This window comes from Nycticebus coucang, chromosome 6 (genome assembly GCF_027406575.1).
Source record: "Nycticebus coucang isolate mNycCou1 chromosome 6, mNycCou1.pri, whole genome shotgun sequence".
Taxonomy (NCBI): Eukaryota; Metazoa; Chordata; class Mammalia; order Primates; family Lorisidae; genus Nycticebus; species Nycticebus coucang.
In genome coordinates, this window is record NC_069785.1 from 17,304,410 (window position 1) to 17,324,944 (window position 20,535).

Sequence of the window (20,535 nt, forward strand, 5' to 3'; positions counted from 1 at the left end):
AAAATATGTTTAGAACACTACCCAGAGAATATATATTGGTATTAAAGAGATTCAAGAGCTAAGTAAGGTTAGGAAATGTTATTTTAACATTTCTAAGGTTTTGATCATTTTAAACCCAGAAAAGTTTCAATTAATGAGGAAGGAAGTGAGTCACTGATTTTTATACTGCCAAGTGAAATGCAGCAAGCCAGAATAACTGGTTACTTTTATTAAGGTATCTTATTAAGGTGGCTTATTAAGCTACTCACTATTGTTTTCGTAGGGCTTTAGGCTGATACTAAACTTTAAAATGTAGGATTCATTCCTTCCTAACTTTCATAAAAGTCATATATAATTAGCACTGAATGAAATTTTCCAATGTCAACATTTCAAATTTTGATTAACAGGGAATACAAATCAACTTTATTCAAGTTTAATTCAAAAGACGGGCAACATCCTTTGGGAGACTAGTAGAGATAATATATCAATGAAACTTCAAATTTCAGACTAAGCCATGCGCCTACAAAGTAAAAGTCATATTCAACTTATTAAGCCGGCATCATTGCAGTCATTGTCTCTACCTGATTGAACTCTGATTTGTAAAAACCATACATTCTCATGTTGAATCAACAAGGGTTCAGAATGCAATCAAGACCCTTCTGTTGATAGATCTGATAACTGATCGACACAGAGAATGAAAGAAGATTGAAAGAAAGCAATGGTTGACAAAAGTGGCGAATGTACTGGTGAAGTAAGATACAGAAATTTTGACAATGTTAGGGTTTTCTAGATATCATATAATTTAAAATGTGGCCAAATTCCACAAGGTGGGAAGAACCACAGATCCATAGTATCCATAGTATCACTTGCATTTCTGAACACGAAACATCATTCCACAGAAATCATATAAACGAGGATAACTTAGGGCAGTGATTCTCAACCTGTGGGTAGCGACCCCTTTGGGGGTCGAACGACCCTTTCACAGGGGTCGCCTAAGACCATCCTGCACATCAGATATTTACATTACCATTCATAACAGAAGCAAAATTACAGTTAAGAAGTAGCAATGAAAATAATTTTATGGTTGGGGGTCACTACAACATGAGGAACTATGTTAAAGGGTTGCAGCATTAGGAAAGTTGAGAACCACTGACGTAGGGAGTTATCACCAGCGTTATTCTGAATGCAGATAAATCAGGAGTGTCTTTTATCCCCTCTAGCAATGTCTTTTATATCCATTATAGAGTATTCAGGATGAGAACCAGAGTGAGGTGAAAGATGATTAAAATTTAAGGGGGTATAAAACTCCCCCAGTAATCAAGATAAGTAACATTTTAATTAGTTTTCAAAATCAAAATTAGTATATAAACTCCATAATATAACATGAAAAGGAAAGGATCATAGTACCTAATCCAATACTGAAAAAGTCTCTAAGGCAAATCTTTACATTATAGTGAGCTTCTTTAAAAGATGAATTTTGATTAAAGGTTGTATGATTAAAATCTGTTATCATTTAAATAAGCACAGAATAACTGAGTTAGAAAAATTTCCAAGTAAATTTTAATAACCCCCTAAATATTGTTCAAAGGCAAGTGACATCATTAATTCCCATATCTAAACTCACTCTGATTTTTAAGCTCTAAACTCTTTAGTATAATAAGTTTAGAAATAAGTTCTTCTGAACTATTTAGACTTACTGATTCTAGTACCAAAGTAGCTTCTTTTAATTAATTATATGGATGATTGATGGTCTTTGCTTGAATTGATTAGACTAGGGGTTTTAAAGTGTTGATTTCCTAATTCTATCATTCTGTTTACATTTATTAACTAACATTCTTCTGTACAAAAGCGCTTTTCCCTCTCCATTCTCCATCTCTTTTTATTGAGCATGTTTATTTACAGAGTCTAAGAAATAGAGTACAACATTGTACAATCACATACAGTTCTTTTTTTGATCCATAAATTGTCCCAAGTTTGGTCAATGGAAACATTTTCAGGCTGGCTCCTTGTCCTTTCTCTACAACCTTATCAGTCTTTGAGCACTTACTTGTTTCTTGGCACAAAAAAATATCCCAGACTTACTCTGTATTTTCTCTGACTCAGACCTAGAAGCTTTGATATTTTTTGATGGGAAAGGGTATTTAGAAACTAAAATCTGGATGCTAGGTGTGTCTATTATTGCTTCTAGGCCCCTTTCAGTAGACAGAGTTAAGAAAAAAAACATTTTAAACCATGAGTTCTTATTAATATTTCTAATTCAAATTTAACATTATAGGTTTTTTTTCCTAAAGCCATTTATTTTACAAATAAACTCTTGGCTTCCAATAATATTTATTTACTTATTTGCTCAATCCAACAATAAACATAAAACAGTCAAAATGTTAATATTGATAGCACTATTATGAATATACTGAACAAAGGTTAAAATTTCTTCATATTTCTTTTTGTTTTTACAATATATGCCACTAACAATGTATAGAGTATGATGATCAAAAGATGTCTGAATTAATCATTTTCTCTAAATGTTTTATCATTTTGATATATAGTTAGTTATATTTATTTTAATTTATAGTCACTTTTAGGGCTTTTAAAATTTAATTTTTGAACATGTAAAAGATTTACATGGTTTAAAAGTCAAAGTCAAAACTATTAAAAGGGCATAATTAGAAAAGTTACACTCCCATTGCATGCTAGCAGCTCCTTTTCATCTACCTCCAAATGGAACCATTTTTTTTCTTCCTTTTCTGTTTTTTTTTTAGACAGGGTTTTGCTTTGTCACCCAGGCCAGAGCAGTAATATCATCACATGTCACTGTATGCTGGAACTCCTGGGCTCAAACCATCCTCTTGCCTTAGCCTCCCGCATAGCTGGGACTATAGGTGTGCACCACCAAGCTCGACTAATTTTTCTTACATTTTGTAGAGACAGGTTATCACTGTGCTGCCCAGAGATAACCATTTTCATTAGCTTCTGGTTTATCCTTCCCATTCTGTTTATTCTTATTTCTCACACAAAAGGCAGGATATTATAAGTACTTAATTGTCTTTAGTAAGCAATATGTTCTGGAAATCACTCAATATCAGTTCACAGATAGTTTCCTGTTGGTTTTTATGGTCGTATTGTACTCCACAGTGTGAACATGCCATAGTCTACAAACTACTCTATTCAGATTGTTTTTATTTGCTATTAAAAATAATGTAATTCTTTTCTTTCTTTTCTTTTCTTTTTTTTTTTTTTGGAGACAAGAGTCTCACCCAGTTGCCCCGGGGTTGACTGCTGAGGACCCTAGCTCACAGCAATCTCAAACTCTTGGGCTCAAGTGATTCTCTTGCCTCAGCCTCCTGAGTAGCTAGGATTGCAGGCCACAATGCCCAGCTGTTTTCAGAGACGGGGTCTTGCTCTTGCTCTTGCTCAGGGTGGTCTCGAACTCCTGAGCTCAAGCAATCCACCCGCCTTGGCCTCCCAGAATGCTAGGATTATAAGGATGAGCCACTGTGCCCGGATTTAAAATACTGTAATTCTTCCTGGAGATAACATATTCAGGATAATTCCTAGAAGTGACTTTCCTCAGTCAAAGGGTAAGTGCATATGTAGTATTGCTAGATATTGGCAAACTCTTGCCATTTTGCATTCCACCAGTAAGGTATGAGAATGTACCAAACACTCTATACTACAGTTTTTAAGATCTATGTAAAGAATCTCTTTTTCAAAAGTTATAGTACTTACATTGTCTCTGAGGCTGAATATTATTTTTCTCCCTCAATATTTCTGATTCCAAATGAATAATTACCCTTTTTAAATTTAAAATATATATTATAAGTAAAAACAATCAATGGCTGACAATTGTTCAGCACATGATACTTTTCAAAGCATTTTTATGCCATGCATTCGTTTGATCTTTATTGCTATGTTTTTTAAGTAAAACAAGTATATGAGCTCTAACTTCCAGATGAAGAAATTGAGATTAAGAAATCTAATAATTTATACATACCTAATTAATGACAGTGAGGGTCTTATTACTTCATTGATACTTTTACTATATATTATGTAGTCTCTCCTGTAACTTTCAATCTTAATGTATTAATTTATTATATGTTAGTATTAACTTGCTAGATAAAAGTGTTAAGTGTTAACGAAATACAACAGACTTAATCATTATATTTAGTTTACAAATAGCAGAAGGCTATTATTAGGTTAAGTTCATATTTTAAGTTTATTTTGGATAATAAAGCTTAATTTCTTGGAGTTTAGCTTGAGTTTTACAACTATAAAGTACTAATCAAGTATAAGAAAGTTTATTGTAGAAAACTATGCCATATTTTAATTTAAAGTAATATTCAGCTATGCAAGCATAAGTAACAAGTTGAATACAATGGGTTATCTTTTAATATATAAACAATTGTTACTAATTTCTAAAATCTTAGAAAATCAAATGAAAAGTAGCAAAAATGTAATTTAAAGACTAGATTAAAGTTCAAAGGCTTCCTTTGAACTAAACAATGTCTCTTTGCATTCTCTGAAAAGGTAAGGAAAAAGTTCTATTCATAGTATAAAATGTTTGACCTAAATTTTTAATTATATTGATTCGTCCTTGGAATGGAAACATAAATTTATACTACTAAATGGGCTTCAAAAAATATTAAAGGATAACATTAACAAGTATGAATTGAAAGTCCTCAAAACAGAAGCAAAGAAGTCAGCAAACACAAATATAAACCCTGATTTTAGTCTCTTTTTTCATAATGTAAAATGTTCTTCATAAAACACAGTCTGTACATTAAAGATGTCATTTATTTTTTAAGTTGAAAAACAACTACAAGACTTTAGACCCACAAATAAAAGGTACTCTTTTTATCCTTTTCTGAGACATTGACTTGTATACTCATTTAAAAATGAACACCACATCTTTACGTTATTAAATCTTTGTTTTGATCTATTAGTATTCACCAAAGTGCCATTTTATAAAACCCCACACTGAATAGACAAGGCTGGAGGTGACCATCTGCAGCTTTAGAGTCTGCGTTTGAATTGATGAAAAGAGCTTTGTGTTTTCATTGCCAAGTTTGATTCTTCCAGTCATTAGGCATTCCCCTCAGATCGCATCAATGAAGCCGGACTCTCTTACACCCATGTGTTAAATTCTCTTCTCCTCATGGTTTCCTTTGCCAGCTCTACTCAAGAATGACTATTGGGTCTTAGCCACATTCTTCTCACAGCTGTGTTAAGAAAAGAGCATCAGAAAGTCTTCCTAAAACCCATATGTGTATCTGGTCAGTTCTCTGTCTTAGGGTCACCTCACATTGTGGTGTGATTATACAGAGATTCATTCTTGTTCTTGAACTGTGCTACTCTCATCATTCTGAGATTCAGGCCCTCTGAGAGTCAGTAGTGGAGAACTTCCTGGAAGACTAATGTGAAATACACATAACTCAGCTCAGAAGGCAGATAATTTTAAGAACAAAGATGTTTCAATAAATTCAATATGCTTTATGTTATTTTTACCATTATGTAGCTTGTGATATGACAAATAATAACATAAAGAGAAATAACATGCTTACATATACTTTAGGATGCTATTATATGTGGCAAGGAAAAAACAAAATGATGATGATATTCCAAGAACTATTAATTTTTATGGCACAAATGCCAAAGCAACCGAAAAATTAAAATTCATTTAGAAAGTTCCAAAATACCATTCACTACGTAATTTCGGAGATGTTTTTTTTTTTTTTTTTAACATTTACTCTATGGAAACACTTGACAGAGTAATCTGTGATAGAATTTCTTTTCATTGTACTTAGATTAAGAACTGAAGGGAAAAAAATGCCTCTGTGGAATTGTTTGAGAATATACAACAATTAAAAAAGAAACAATACACATGTGAGCTCCCATTATATTCAATTTGGTTATATAATTCTTTTTTCTCTTTAAATGGGAATGATCAAGAATCAAGTGCATGTATGAACAATGTTTATGATTTCAATATCAGATAAAATTACACTGAAATAAGCAAAAGATTCTTTTATTCTATAAATTTACTGAGGCCCCAATATGTACCTGACCTAATAGGGAGAAATAATCAATCATGGAATCTTAGAATCCAAGTGAAATGTATAGTTCTACTTGTTCTTAGGTTCAGTTGAGGCTTTCCAATTATATTTTGGGGATAAAATCTATACCTAGTAAGAAAGTTTTAGCTATTTGTTTAGGTTAGTTGTAAAACTGTGTAATCAGATTTCAGATGACTATACTAAAGACATACTAAAAGCAAAGCAGAGCCTGATTTATTAATATATAATATGTATGAATACATATGAATATATAAACCCCATATAAGCAGGTAGTGGCATATATCCAAAATACGTGTTTAAGATAGAGAAAACAAAGGGGGAAGTTCTGAGTAAGTTATATCAAGTATCACATATGCTGAGATTGAGCAACATCCACACAGGAGTGACAAAAACCTCTAAAAAGCTAATTTCTACAATAGCTTCCTTTCTCCTTTTATTTCAAAGTACACTAGTAATTAGTATCATTAAGAAACCTTTTCTTAGAGAGTTCAAATCACTTTATACATCTTATTTTTATCAATTCTTAACTGTTCTCAGGTAATATGGATGAGTACTCTTAACTTAGAAGTACCCAGGAGTACTTGACAGTGTTAGTAAGAAAGCCTATGACTGCAGCTTAGAACAGAAGCAAGGAAAAGAAAACTTACTATATCATAGATCATTCTCAAAAGCTTACATTTCATACATAAATATACATGTGAAAATCACATGTGAAAGTCTCTGAGGTATGAGAACTGTTGTATATATTTTTTTAGTTAAAACGTACATGATCATCTTATCAGAAGGAGATTCTATAATTTCTCCAAAACTCTACCTCCTACTTTTTAAATCACAGCAACATTGAAATAAATGAAAAAACAAAAGCCAAACTCCTGTGTTTTATTTAGTCCTAAATCAAAACAGTATGATTTCCCGTATGTTAGTGTTTTGTCCTTGTTTCTTTCCTTCCTCTCTTTTGTGTTCAACTAAAGCATGTTTAGCTCCCCTAGTATGTTGACACATACACTAGCCCAATCCTAGTTCATCAGAAGCTATCTTTTGAAATGAATAAATTGATTGAATACAAGAAGTCACGTTTTAATTTAACTTTTTGGTTCCTACTTTCAAGCTCTTTTAAAATTCATTCTCTAAGTTTAACTATGAAAGGGATCTGTCTTATCAGGGAAAATATAGTGTCTTAGGTTTAGAAAGAGAAGAGAGCCCCTTTTCTTCTTTAGCCTCTACACTTTGTACTCCCTCAGAATTTCTCAAATTCTGGGTTGGGCTCCAATCCTAACAATGCTACATTAATCCTTCCCTGCCATAAGAGAGTGAGCCAGACAATTAAAACTGTTTCTTCTTGAGCAGTGCCTGTGGCTCAAAGGAATAGGGCGCCGGCCCCATATACCGGAGGTGGAGGGTTCAAACCCGGCCCCAGCCAAAAACTGCAAAAAACCCCCCCAAAGCTGTTTCTTCTTGATGTCAAAGTGAGATATTCCTTAACAGTCTTGATGTGAGCTCACACACTTTAATTTAAAAAAAAAAAATCGAATGTAATTATGACTCTGTTGACATGGTAGGTATCTGTGTATAATAAAAGTATCTCTAAAGAAACCTACTTTATGTACTCAGTAGATGAGAAAGGTGATCTACTATACAAATACATAACAGAATTGGCCATTTTGGAACTTGTTTGTCAGACTATGACAAGACTTATATTTCATAAGTTAAAAATCATTAAAAACAATGATTCACAAACCCAGAATATTAAATTCTTTAAAAGTATATCACACGTCCAAGAATAAAAATTAAGCTTGTTTAGATGCTGTGTATCTTATGATGATGGCTTAGGTGTCATGTAAGTTCATTTTCCATATATAAAGGACAACAAAACTATATCTAATTAGATTTACATTTAGAAGATGCCTCCCAAAGCTAATTAGGAACTGGGGAAGGCATTTATAGCTAAATTATCACAAATAAATTAACTAGTTAATCTATTATTTACAGAGGTACACAACATATTTCACAGAGTTTTAAAATTTCAAACACAAAGGATATTTTAAAAAGTGATTCCCCAAAAAGTTTTAAGTCCTCCCACTTATTAAGAATACTAATAAATCAAAGTCTCCTTTGAACATTATATTAAATATTGATTTATACCTTATGCTTATTTAAGAATTTATGAAATTTATTCTTTGATTTGATCAATAAGTATTTACATTAGAAAAAATATCATAAGTAAAATTAACAATAGCCAGAATAATTTTAATAAAAAGACAATGCAATTATGAAAAAATTAACTTATACCTTTGACAGTACTAATTGAGAACATTTTAGTATAATTATTTTTCATTATGATTAAAATCAGATTCTAGAGCCAGCAATAAAACTAAAAAGTCTAGTAAAATCTTTAGATGAAAATAGTAGGCTTTTTGTTTTTTAATCAAGAAACTGTGGAAATGCTCTGTTCTCCTTCCCAGCACCCAGAGTCATCTATCCTGTTTTATAATTCAACCTGCAAACAGATTAAGCAGCTGAGTTTGTGGAAAGTATGTTTGCTCTACACTAAGAACCCTTGTGTGACACTATGGTGACTCCCTTGACACTTCTAAGAGAACTACAGACAATTCTTACTCATCAGCAGGGAAACCAGGCTGAGAATTTACAATTTCTTTGTAACTTCAACTTCTTCATAGAAATCAGTATTTGGTCAAGGGGCAGGAAAGACTTTGATAGCTTTAGTGTTCTTTTTTTTTTTCTCCCTGTCAATAACACTCAAAAGATACAGGGTGCTCTATATTTCAAAAGGCAATTTATTACTTTAAAAGTATATCAATTGAAACGTTTTAACCTAATTTTTGATATTTTAGTTGTGTTACGAAAATTTTTAATGAGAACTCCAGTAAACTTTGAGTAAATTACCTATTTTTAAAAAGTATGGAAAGAAACTTTTGAAAATTTGGTATATCTTTTTTTGAAAGTAAGTTTAAAAGTTTATAATTTTGCCTATATTTATTTGTCTTATCTATTTGTTATTTAGTTACCATATGTGAAGGAATTTGAATCATACCACTGCAAATCTGGCCCACAGAAAAGATGATATGAGACAAAGTTATTTCAATGTAAAACCTAGATCTTTGAGAGTTATAACTTTGCAAGTCTGGTTGTAATTACTTTCACTTTAAGTAACTCTGTGTAGCTTAGACATGCTAAGTATAGCAAAATGTATTTTTAAAAGTCCTTTGGAACTTTTGTTCTAGGCCCCAAGAAGCATAGCAATAGATGCAAAGACAGATGGAAATTAAAGTACAGCATAAAGAATGACAAAGTTTTAAATCTCTCATGATGAAAACATTGTTCAATAGATTGGTGTATCAGTTTTCTCTTGAATAAATGGGGATTAGAGATGGTCGTTGGTGAAACTATTTAGAGAAGGTTTTCCTATAAAGTTCCTTTGTTCTTACTTGCTCTTGAGTTCCCTCTATCTCCATATAACTTCTCCCTTCCAAACCAAATGCATTCAGCATCAGGAAAAGAGCAATCTGAAAGCTAAATCATCTGTATCCACAAACATGCACAATTTTTCAATAGAAGTATATAAAGAGAGTAATGCTTAACACAAGGGAATGCTTTCTACAGGTAAAAGTTTAGGTTTTATGACAGCTGGGTCAAGAAGCTATTTTTGGGCACAGAGGTCTGCCATTTGTTGACTTTTACTTTAAGGCATTATCTGCCTATAAATACTGGCTAGCTCATGGATGGCAAGTCTATACGACTTTTCTTTACAGAAATATTCCTATAGGCTAAAATATTTACAAAAACAAACATTTTTATGAATCTCAAAGAAAGTATATTTACAATTTTACAATTAGCAATAGTATATGGTTTCTCCCTACTAACACTAAAGATTTCAAGTCTTTTAAGTGTCATGAAACGTCATGGAAGTGAAAGGTTACAATGAAGGGTAAAATCTGGTCAATAGTCAGTAAGAGCTCCCAGTTTGTGGGAGAGCAAAAGATCTGGTGGTGACAGTGGGGGAAAGCAGGCAGGACCAGCCACAGAAAGCTACACCTTTGTATGAAACTGGTAAGCTCTGGGTACTGGCTTCGGAGAAAAAGATTTCATCGTGGACCTAAAGCAGATCAGACTATACCAGAAATTTTCCTGTGTATGCCCAACTTATTTGCTTTCACTTTATTACATTACTGTCTCAAACTACTACATTACTCTAGTTAATTTGTTAATAAGCGCTTATAGAGTGCCTACTTTATGGCAGGCATTTACGTTAAGTTTTTGGAGGAGAGGAAGTTAGAAAGGTAAACAGAATATTATCCACGTCTTGGAAAATTTAGGAAGGAGAGAGTAGGTAGGAAATAGATATACAAAACAATTTTAATATCTAGATGATTAGTAAGGTACTAATAAAGATGAAATAAAGAAACAATTAGCTAGAGGAAGCCAGTGAAGGCTTCACTGTTGGAGCAACATTTGAACTGGACAAAAATTTGTCCATGCAATAAAATGGAGGTGTATGTTCTAAAAAGAAGAAATAAAGAAGAAATAGCATGTGCAACGGTAGTGTGTTAGAGGCCATGGGAGGAAATGATACTAGAACAATGGGAGAAAGGACAAGGATTGGTGGCAAAGTGAATGTGAAAGGCAAAAAAGAATGAGGGAATAAGGAGAGGGCTAAAGTTGCTGAAATCCATTAATTAAGATGGGAAATAAGGGCAGCACCTGTGGCTCAGTAGGTAGGGTGCCGGCCCCATATACCGAGGGTGGCAGGTTCAAACCTGGCCCTGGCCGAACTGCAAAAACAAAAACAAAAACAAAAAATAGTCGGGTGTTGTGGCAGGCACCTGTAGTCCCAGCTACTTGGGAGGCTGAGGCAAGAGAATCGCTCAAGCCCAAGAGTTGGAGGTTGCTGTGAGCTATGTGATGCCATGGCACTCTACCTAGGGCCATAAAGTGAAACTCTGTCTCTACAAAAAAAAAAAAAAAAAAAGATGGGAAATACATAAAAATAGGGAGAACTTTATTTTCAGGGGAGTGAAGAATATTTTGGAAACATAAAACTGGATCTCAGGACATAAGTGAGAACTAAGATAAATATTTGGAAGTTATTTGAAGCTTATAGAAATGGATGACATCCTGGGAACTGTGTAGCGATAAAAGAAAAGTAAAATACAGAAATAATTGGGGATAGTTGGAAGATGTATTTCCCTAAAGAAATGGAGTAGGAATAGTAAGAGAAGTAGTAACGGAAAATGGTGCTAGAGAAATTTCCCCAAAGAAAAGAAGCATTGGTGGCAGGGCGCAGTGGTTTACACCTGTAATTCTAGCACTCTGGGAGGCCTAGGTGGGTGGATCACCTGAGCTCAGGAGTTCAAGACCAGCCTAAGCAAGAGTGAGACCTTGTCTCTAAAAAAATAACCGGGTGTTGTGGTGGGCACCAGTAGTACTAGCCTTAGTCCTCAGGAGGCTGAGGCAAGAGGATCACTTGAGCCCAAGAGTTTGAGGTTGCTATGATTCCATAGCACTCTACCAAGGGCAACAATGTGAGACTTTGTCTCAAAAAAAAAAATAAATAAAAATAAATAGCTCAGGTAGAAAAAATATTCTAAAGGTTGACTGTGTTTGTCATTGGGGTGTTTGTTAATCATAATAAGTCCTAAAATAATATTAATATTTTGAGATTATATGGTCCTATCTTATTATCTATATTATTTCCATACTTCAGAACATAAGCTTACTATATCCATCCTTCATTTAAAAAATACTAAGTTTTGAATGATGTATCATGTAAACAGGAGCACAAAATGACTAAGACTTGGTTCTTGCTCTCAAGGAACTCATAGTATAATAGGAAAGACATATAAACAGATAAACAACAAAATAACTCCCTTTGTGTTACAACAGGTTCACCTAAGAGACGATATTGCTGACTTGAAAAACTTCCAATAATACTTTTTTTTTTAACACAAAATACTATGACAACACACAGATGGGAGTGATTTTAGTTTCTGGGATGTTAGAGAAGACTTTCTAAAGAGGATACATTGAATCCGTCTTGCTACATTGATGATTATGATGATACTAATAATATAATTTATAGTCTGCCTATAACAGTAACTGGCTCTGCACTGGGCTATCCAATTATTCCTCATTAGAATGCTTCCTGTGAAGTCAATATTATTGTCTAGTATCTGAAGAATTTTTGCTTAGAGAGATCAAGTAATTTGCCCTAAACCTCCTGGGTAGTAAGTATGAAGGCAAGGACTTAAACCCGGGACTGTCTGACTTGACTGCCAAACCAGTCATCTGTCCTCTATGCAACACTGACTCTCTTAGGAAAATAAATAAGGTTCTTATGGGGGAAAAGGGCAAAAGCTTCCAAGCAAAATGTCCAGTATATACAAAGGCATTTAGTCTTTTTAAAAAGGCAGAGCACTATTGATGACGTAGTGCACTATGGAGTGATGTGCTAAGAGAAGGAGGGATTATTTAACATGCATTGTTCCAAAAGTATTACATGCTGTATCTCATCTAATTCTCACAACAATTTTAAGTATTATTGTCTATGTCAGTACAAAGGTTTAAAATAAAATGTCTAAGTTCACATACACGTTCTGAATTGAAGCCTGAATTTTTAAACCACTATACTATAGTGCTGAAAATATGTAAGCATTTTTATTTTATTTTATTTTTTTACCATGACCATATATTCCTTGTATAACTGGTTAAAAATGGTCCACTGAATTTAGTAGCTAGGAAATTACTGGCTATCTTAAGAAGATAAGAACTAGTAATAGTGTATTCAGTAGCAGAGGAGTAAATGGGAATTGAAAAATTTAGAGACAGTGAATACAAATCAGTTATTCGAGAAATCTGGAGGAGAAAAGAGTAATGCGAATCCTTTTAAATTAAACTTTAAATTACCTGGAATATTGACATATTTTCAAATAACTCTAAAATATTTGCTATAATATTATTTTCATGCCAGGCACGCTGGCTCATGCCTATAATCCTAGCACTTTGGAGGCTGAAGTAGGGATTGCTTGGGGCCTGAGCAACATAGAAAGACTCCATCTCTACAAAATCTAGAAAAACTAGCCATATATGCTGATGCATGCCTGTAGTCCCAGCTAGCCCAGGCGATAGAGAGAATCCCTGTTTCAAAAAAATAAAATTAATTTCAGATTATGTGGCGAATACTAATATCTCAACTAAGAGGTTTAGGAACTAATGTTACAAAATCTTATAACTTGCTTTCCTTTAAGAGGATGACCTTCCTCTTAAATTCAATAAAACAGGCTGATATCCACATTAACTGCAATGAAAATCCACTTGGCCCAACTAATGGCAATTAAAAATGAAATATAATGAACTGAATATGAAAAGGAAAGCTGACAATATTTCATTTAAATCTCATTGTTGGAAATCAGTCAAGAATAGAAGATGCAGCATTTAAATTTAACATTTAACTCTTGTAAATGACATAGGTATTATGCTTAAATTCTGATCCATACATTGATGCCATTCCATTTACAAAGTCTTGATACACGTTCTGAATCAAAGCCTGACTTACACTGTGATTAAGTGTAAAAATTAAAGATGATACAATGAATTTGTCAGATAAAATTATTTAATTTAGAGAATTATCTGAGATGATGTTATTTCTACTTATTGGTATACAAAAGTTTTTCTTTTACAAAATAACAATGATAGTTGATGGAATCTAATGAATAAAAAATAAATGGTTGACAATATTTCCAAAGATTTTTTGAAAATCTAATTGGTCTCTGGGAACCGCTATTTTAGGAAATTTAAGTATTGTACAGAAATTAAAGAATTACACATAAAGAAAACCCTGAAATTTGTAACTATTTATAGATTTTGAGCAAAAAGGTAAATCAGATTCTGACTGTCAAAAGTTACTGATTGTGATTTATAATGATCTTTATCTGATCTTAATGTATAATGTTAATATATGCCATGAATAAATGGATATAGTTTCTAACTGAATATAAACCTAATCTTTACAAATACATATAATACTTACATAAATCAAAAGTTTCAAGGTATGCTGGTAGTAAAGATTTATATAAGCACAATTTCTAAACTGTTTTAACATGGTTTTTATTACAGACCTAATCATGAGCTATTAATCAAAATACAGTTTAAGGGATATTGGCAAATGAAATAACTTATTTTCAACTAAGAGGTTTGGGAACTAAGAAATATTGAAGAGAACACTACTGCAAAACTGGAAAAAAAATGTTATAGAAAAAGATGTGTTTTAAAAATTGAAGGTGATTAGGTCTATGAATGCTGTAATGCTGTTAAAAGACATAAAGAAGGGTCTATTACATGAAAACTGCCTCAGAAAATTCTGCTATAATGTTTAACGCCCATAAATTAACAAGTGGATTCTTTGCCTGTTAATTTATTTGTTAATACTTTGCTAGCTATTATGAGGACTGACTGATAATGCAGATTTATTTAAATTTTAATAAAAATGTAAAGATCATTCAAAATAAATACAATTATGTACTGTGAAAAGCTGCGCTGGATATTTCAGAAGAACAACATAAGAAAATTAATTTCACTGTACCGGATTCCATATATCTAGAGGTCTTAGACTACAAGGTCACAGATAATCTTGACTCAAGCAGGATTATTGCCAAGCTAAATGAGTACAGAGGAAACTTGACAGCCTCTTCCCCTTGCTAATAACTTTGCCTATTAACTTAGGAATATGAAGTGATTTCAATAGTATGGCCTCCGTGATGTGATGATCAGTTATTAAATAAAATGGCTTGCTCTAAATAGTAACAATGATTCCCAAGAAAATGACTTTTTGACCTCAAATATGGATATGATATGTAATCTAGAAAAGTTCATTTTGTTCAATCTACTTTTCTCTTAAGTTATTAATAGCATGAATAAAGTATGTATTGTTCATTTCCAAAAGAAAGTGTTTTTTATTTTATGTTTTGGAAATGATGCAGGACATTTTACTTACTTCTGAACTTTTTCACTAGCCACCTGGGAGGCCTCTACCGCATCCTGGAGCTGTAATTCCATGTTTGCTTTCTCTGTCAGAGCTTGTTGCAGTTGGGCAGCCAGTTCCTCATTTTGTTGCTGAGTGATGGAAACAATGACCTCTCTGTTTTTTAAAGCTTCTTCGTAGGTAGTAAGGGTATGGTTAAACTGCTCCTTCAGATTTTCTTCTTGAGATAAAGAATTGTGTAAACTGAGAAAATACAAAAATAAAGATAAAATAAGCAGGCTGATCAATGAACTATTTCACAAAAAGCTCCGTTTAGCATCTCTATTGTCTAAAACTCAATAAAAAATGCTTAAGTGAATCCATGAAAATAATTTTTATATCATAGTATTATAATTGATCATTTCTCTGCTACTCAGTTAAAAGCTATCCAGACAATTTTGCTGCCAAAACATGCAAAAAAGATGCTGCAAGATGTTAATTTCATTATATCAGTGTAACTACTTCATTCAATTATCTTTAAAACAGTGAACTAGAAAATAAAGTATCTCTAGGCGAGTAAAAGAATAAGCTGACTGCATAGAAGTGAGAGACAGAAGAGTGGGTGTCGGTTAAGTAGATCCAGGGTCTATTCTGCTAAGTACTTAATGGTAATGAGTGAGGTTTATGCAAATACCAACGAGCCTTAGACATAGCCTTTTCTACTTGTCGCAGCTGAGATGTAAATAAAGTTAAAATCATGAGTCGGATTGCACAGAAATAATACATATTCAGATATATTTTTGGTTAATTAACCTTAACAACAAATACCTGCACTCATTATGTTATATAGAGCAACAGCATATAAATTAAGACTAAATGAATGCAGAAGAAATGCAGACAAATAGAATCCTAAAATGCTAAAGGTCAAATCTTTGATATGTCATTACACCTACCACCTGAGGTTATTTTGAAATGGCACTAAGCACCTCACTCAATTAAATAAAGACATTTTGAAAATATAAATATTTAATAAGGGAAATTTAAAATCCACATAGGAGATGTTCTCTTTTATTAAATAAAATCATTTCAGTATATGCATACAAAGGAAATGTCGATTGGAGACTTAAAGTAAAACAACCTAACTATGAAATACAGATTGATAATGTGGAAGAAAGCAATATAATTCTTAAACCTGCAAAAAGGTAGTCTGTGAACTTTAGCACTGGCCTCCTATCTGTCTAGTCTGATACTTTATTTAAAACTGTTCAAACTAATTATTATTTTTTAGTTTAAGTTACCTATAATACGCCTGCACAGTGTTCTTACTTTGGAGAAGGTGTCCCATAAGAATATCATGGACATAAAAGAAGGACAGTCAACATACCAAAGGGAATCATTTTCTAGGAATAGAGACTGTTTGTAAACTCTGGTCACTTGGTTACTACATATAAAATTTCAATAGTGGGTAATGCCACATTCGTAGAGTGCAAAAAAGTATCTTCCTTCATGTTTTTCCACAACGTTATTAATTTAACTATTTCCTGTCTCAGTTCTGCCAACCCACATGCTTACGGACTCTGTCCCTTCCCCATTTTCCTATTCTATGTCTTCTCACACTTTCTGCTTCTTATCAATTTGCAATTTTCTTCAGTTCACTTTATCTACTTGAAAGATACATGTAAGAAATTAAAGCAAAAAACAAAACCTTAAGATATTTACCTATGTTCTTTACATTTAAAATATTACTTACATTTTAATTGTTCATTATACTGTAAGAGCACAGTATTGAGTTTGACAAAATGTAAAGAATAAAATACAAAATAAATGCTGAAACTTAGAAAATCCCCTCGCACTGCTGCCTCCCATAGTACTGCCCATTTTTGAACGTTTTGTGTCTGGCTTACTTTGGTCAATATGAGATTAATTAAATTCATACTGTTGTATGTAAATCATTGTTTTTCACTGCTCTGATATATTCTATTACACACATATTTCTTAACTTATTAAACCAGTCCACTGTTGTTGTTATGAATACTCCTGTATGTGTCTTTTGGTGGACCTAAGTATTCCTTTCTGGTGTAGAATTTCCCCATAGGGTACATGTATGTGAAGATTAAGAAGACGCTGCAGTCTTGCAAAGGGTTGTACCAATTTATACTCCCATCAACAATGTACGAGAGTCTGAGTTGCTCTTAATGCCAATTTGGCATCATCTGACATTAGTCATTCTAATATGGGTGCTGTGATATTTCATTCTTTCGACGCTGTCTTTTGATGAACATAAGTTCTTAATTTAAATGAAGTCCAATTTATCATTATTTCTTTAATGGCACTACTTTTTGTGTCCTACTTCCTACTCCGTTTATTTATATTTTAGCCCTATATATATAAGGTGGACATAAACCTTGTGTGCAATTTAAAAATAGTTTAACATAGCAAATTGTACACGAACTTTATGGACACCCTTTATGTATACTATATGGTCTCATTTAAAACTCACCGTGGGTCAGCTTAATTTAGGAATTCTGTATTTGTCCATCATGTCTAAAACACTAACCAGTATACTACATAACCAATTAAATATTAAGAATCAATGATTCCATTTTTGTATCTCATCGGTATTAAAATTATGGCATCCTGATTTAATTCCTTTGTCATTCTTCACTTCCTACTCTCTTCTCATTTAATCTTTTTTGGGCAAATTTATACCTGTTTTTGAGTTTTCTCTCAGATGAACATCTTTTGGAACTTTTACTTTCAAGCTCAAAAAGCTACTCCTCATTCAAAACGCCTTGGAAACCTTTTAATCACCTTCAAGACTTTCTCAAATGAAAGCAGTAGTTGAGGGATCTTTTATGAAAAGATAAAGTCACTGGAAACTTGCAATAGCATTTAATTGTGCTTAGAAAACAACTTCTAAAAATAACAAGTTATATATTTTAATTCACTAAATCTCACAACCTATGTGAAAAGTCCTATTAATATTTCTTTGTTCTTGAAGAAGAAATTCAAAGAGAAGTAACTTAATCAATCCCATACATGCAGCAGAGCCAGAATTTGAACCCACATCCTTTCTCCCTGCACTTGAAACACCCCCGTATTTCCTGTAGTCTACAAGGCCATGTATCAATATCTGGCTTCTCTACCTCCTTCCTTACCGTTTAGCCAGGCACTCAGATTCTCAAGTACATCAGGCTTTTTCCTGTTTAAGGCATTTATTTACTGGGAATGCCTTTCCTTCCGTGTTTCTACCTGACAAACTCCTACTCATCCATTAAATCTCAATATAAATATCACTTTCTCATATAAACCTTTGTGACTTTAATCTAAATTTTGATGTTGCCTCTTTGTTAGTCTGTCTCATAGTATATACTCTTTTCTTTCTTAGAACTTATAATAACAATTTGCAGTTTTTTCAATGTCACGTTGTAATTTACTTCCCAATTCCTGCACATTAATATTACATGTACATAGGGCAATTTTATGAGAATACATTCCTTAAGAACCTGAATATGTGGGTCATTATGAAAGTTCTGGGATACACAAAAATCAGGAAACATAAAATCCATGTGGACAGAAATGCATGAAGCCCTCCCAGCAACACTGATAAGCTGAGCAAGTTGAAACTTGCATTGTCAACTGTGTTTCTTAAGAGTGAAATAATGGACCATTATTATAACACAGTCTGTCTCAAAACTTTCATAGTGACCATGTATATCAAATGCTTATAATTCCAGGGAAATTTCCCTACAAGAATAAAGGTGAAGAAGGAGGCTATATTCCCAACATTAAAGCACATTTTTGCTTTTGTTCTTTTTCCTAAATTAACAACAGGGTCCCAGTGTTTAGCTTTCTTTAAAAAATCATATAGCATTTAACCTCTTTACAATGTTAGTAATTTTCAAATGCATTTTTTAGCATATCAGCAGCGTTACAACTCAAGGGAATTTAAATTGTATGGGAACATATTTTAAGTTACAATAAAAATAAATGGTAGTCATTAAATCACTTTCAGAAGAGTCATTAACTCACAGAATTTCAAAGCATGTAACCAATAGTGTGGCTCTTACAATATCCACCTGGGATAGTAAATGTTTCTGTTTCCATGAAGGTATTATAGTAATAAGATAAAGTTTCAATTCACTCTTGCAGTTTTGAACTTAAATAATCCTTTGTGAATTTAATTTTCTAACTTAGCAAAGAACGTGAGACTTCAAAAGTATTTTTACTGAGTAACATTTCATATTATCACATCCAGTAAGCCCGTCCCTTATGTTCTGTGCTGCTGTCTTACTTTCAATGGCTCCTGGTCTATTTCCTCGTGCCTGTGGCCCTATTTTCCTGGTCTTTGACTCTCTGTATCTTGGAGTATCCAGTTTATGACCCACTTAGATGATCTTTATGCCTCTCCAATCTGTCAAGTCCTTACACGAGAACATGTTACTCATAATCCGACAATATGTACATACTCTTTTCCTTATGCTTCATTTCTTTCACAGCAATTGCTCAACTGTGTGTTCTATCAATGCTGTCTATTTTAATTGGATACATATTTTGGAACAAAATTCAGAGGTAAGGTACAATAATACAGATCATTAGTTATTAATCAGGAGTTATTTTTGTCCTTCAGAGAACATTTCACAACATTTCAAAATGTCTGAAGACATTTTTGGCTGTCACAATTGGAATGAGGGTAGGGAAGGATGCTATTAGGATTTAGTGGATAGAAGCTGGAGATGCTGCTAAACATCCTATAATGATGCCTTAATGTACACTGTTATGATTTAATTAAAAAAATCCTATGCAGAGGAAAGAACCCCACAACAAGGAATTATCTAGACCAGTGGTTCTCAACCTTCCTAATGCTGCGGCCCTTTCATACAGTTCCTGTGGGTTGCGACCCACAGGTTGAGAACTGGTGATCTAGACCAGCATGTCAAGGATGCTGAACTTTGTGTAGATAAAAAGATGTTGGGTTGAATATAGAACATGTAGATCCAAATTTCATTCTCAACACTCACTCTGAGTGACCTTGAGAAAAAATAGCTAATTCCCTGAATATTAATTTCTTCAACTCTAAAATAAGAAAAATCTCACATATGAGAATAAAATGGTGATCTGCATTTATGAAAATATCTGACAAAATACCTGGCAAAGACTAGATATTCATACCTGTATAATTTTTAAAGGAAACTATATCTAATTAATTTTGTACAAACTATTACATAATATCCAGACATTTTACAAGTATTTCGCTGAAAAACAATAACCTGTTTCTACAAGTTTTTTATGGGTTGGGAGAAGTAAACTAGTTTTCTCAACCTTTATTCACTTACTGATAACATTCTTAAATCAGTCTTTTAAAAAAAAGGCAGGTTTGGCTTGTTTTACTAAATTAAAATAAATAAAACCCAAGCAAGTAGGAAAGGTAGAAGTATGTGCTACCTTTTCCTAAGAATATATTTCTGAAAGGACAGTGTCTACTGTTACTTCCTGGTTTATTGCATCATT

The 20,535-nt window shown here is 32.9% G+C and overlaps 1 protein-coding gene across 4 annotated transcripts in view; it reads right to left on the reverse strand.

The window, feature by feature from the left end:
* Positions 1–20,535, reverse strand: part of MIPOL1 (mirror-image polydactyly 1) — a 312,908-nt gene that overhangs the window by 26,542 nt on the left and 265,831 nt on the right. For 2 of the 4 annotated variants that reach the window (XM_053595275.1, XM_053595276.1), the window contains 2 exons: positions 15,058–15,288; positions 5,259–5,387 (listed from right to left, as the gene is read on the reverse strand). In XM_053595275.1, coding sequence (XP_053451250.1) covers positions 5,303–5,387; positions 15,058–15,288 — 316 coding nt within the window. In that variant the 3' untranslated portion in view covers positions 5,259–5,302. Of the gene's footprint in view, positions 1–5,258; positions 5,388–15,053; positions 15,289–20,535 lie in introns of those variants that run through there. The other 2 variants (XM_053595277.1, XM_053595278.1) reach the window with 2 other exon arrangements.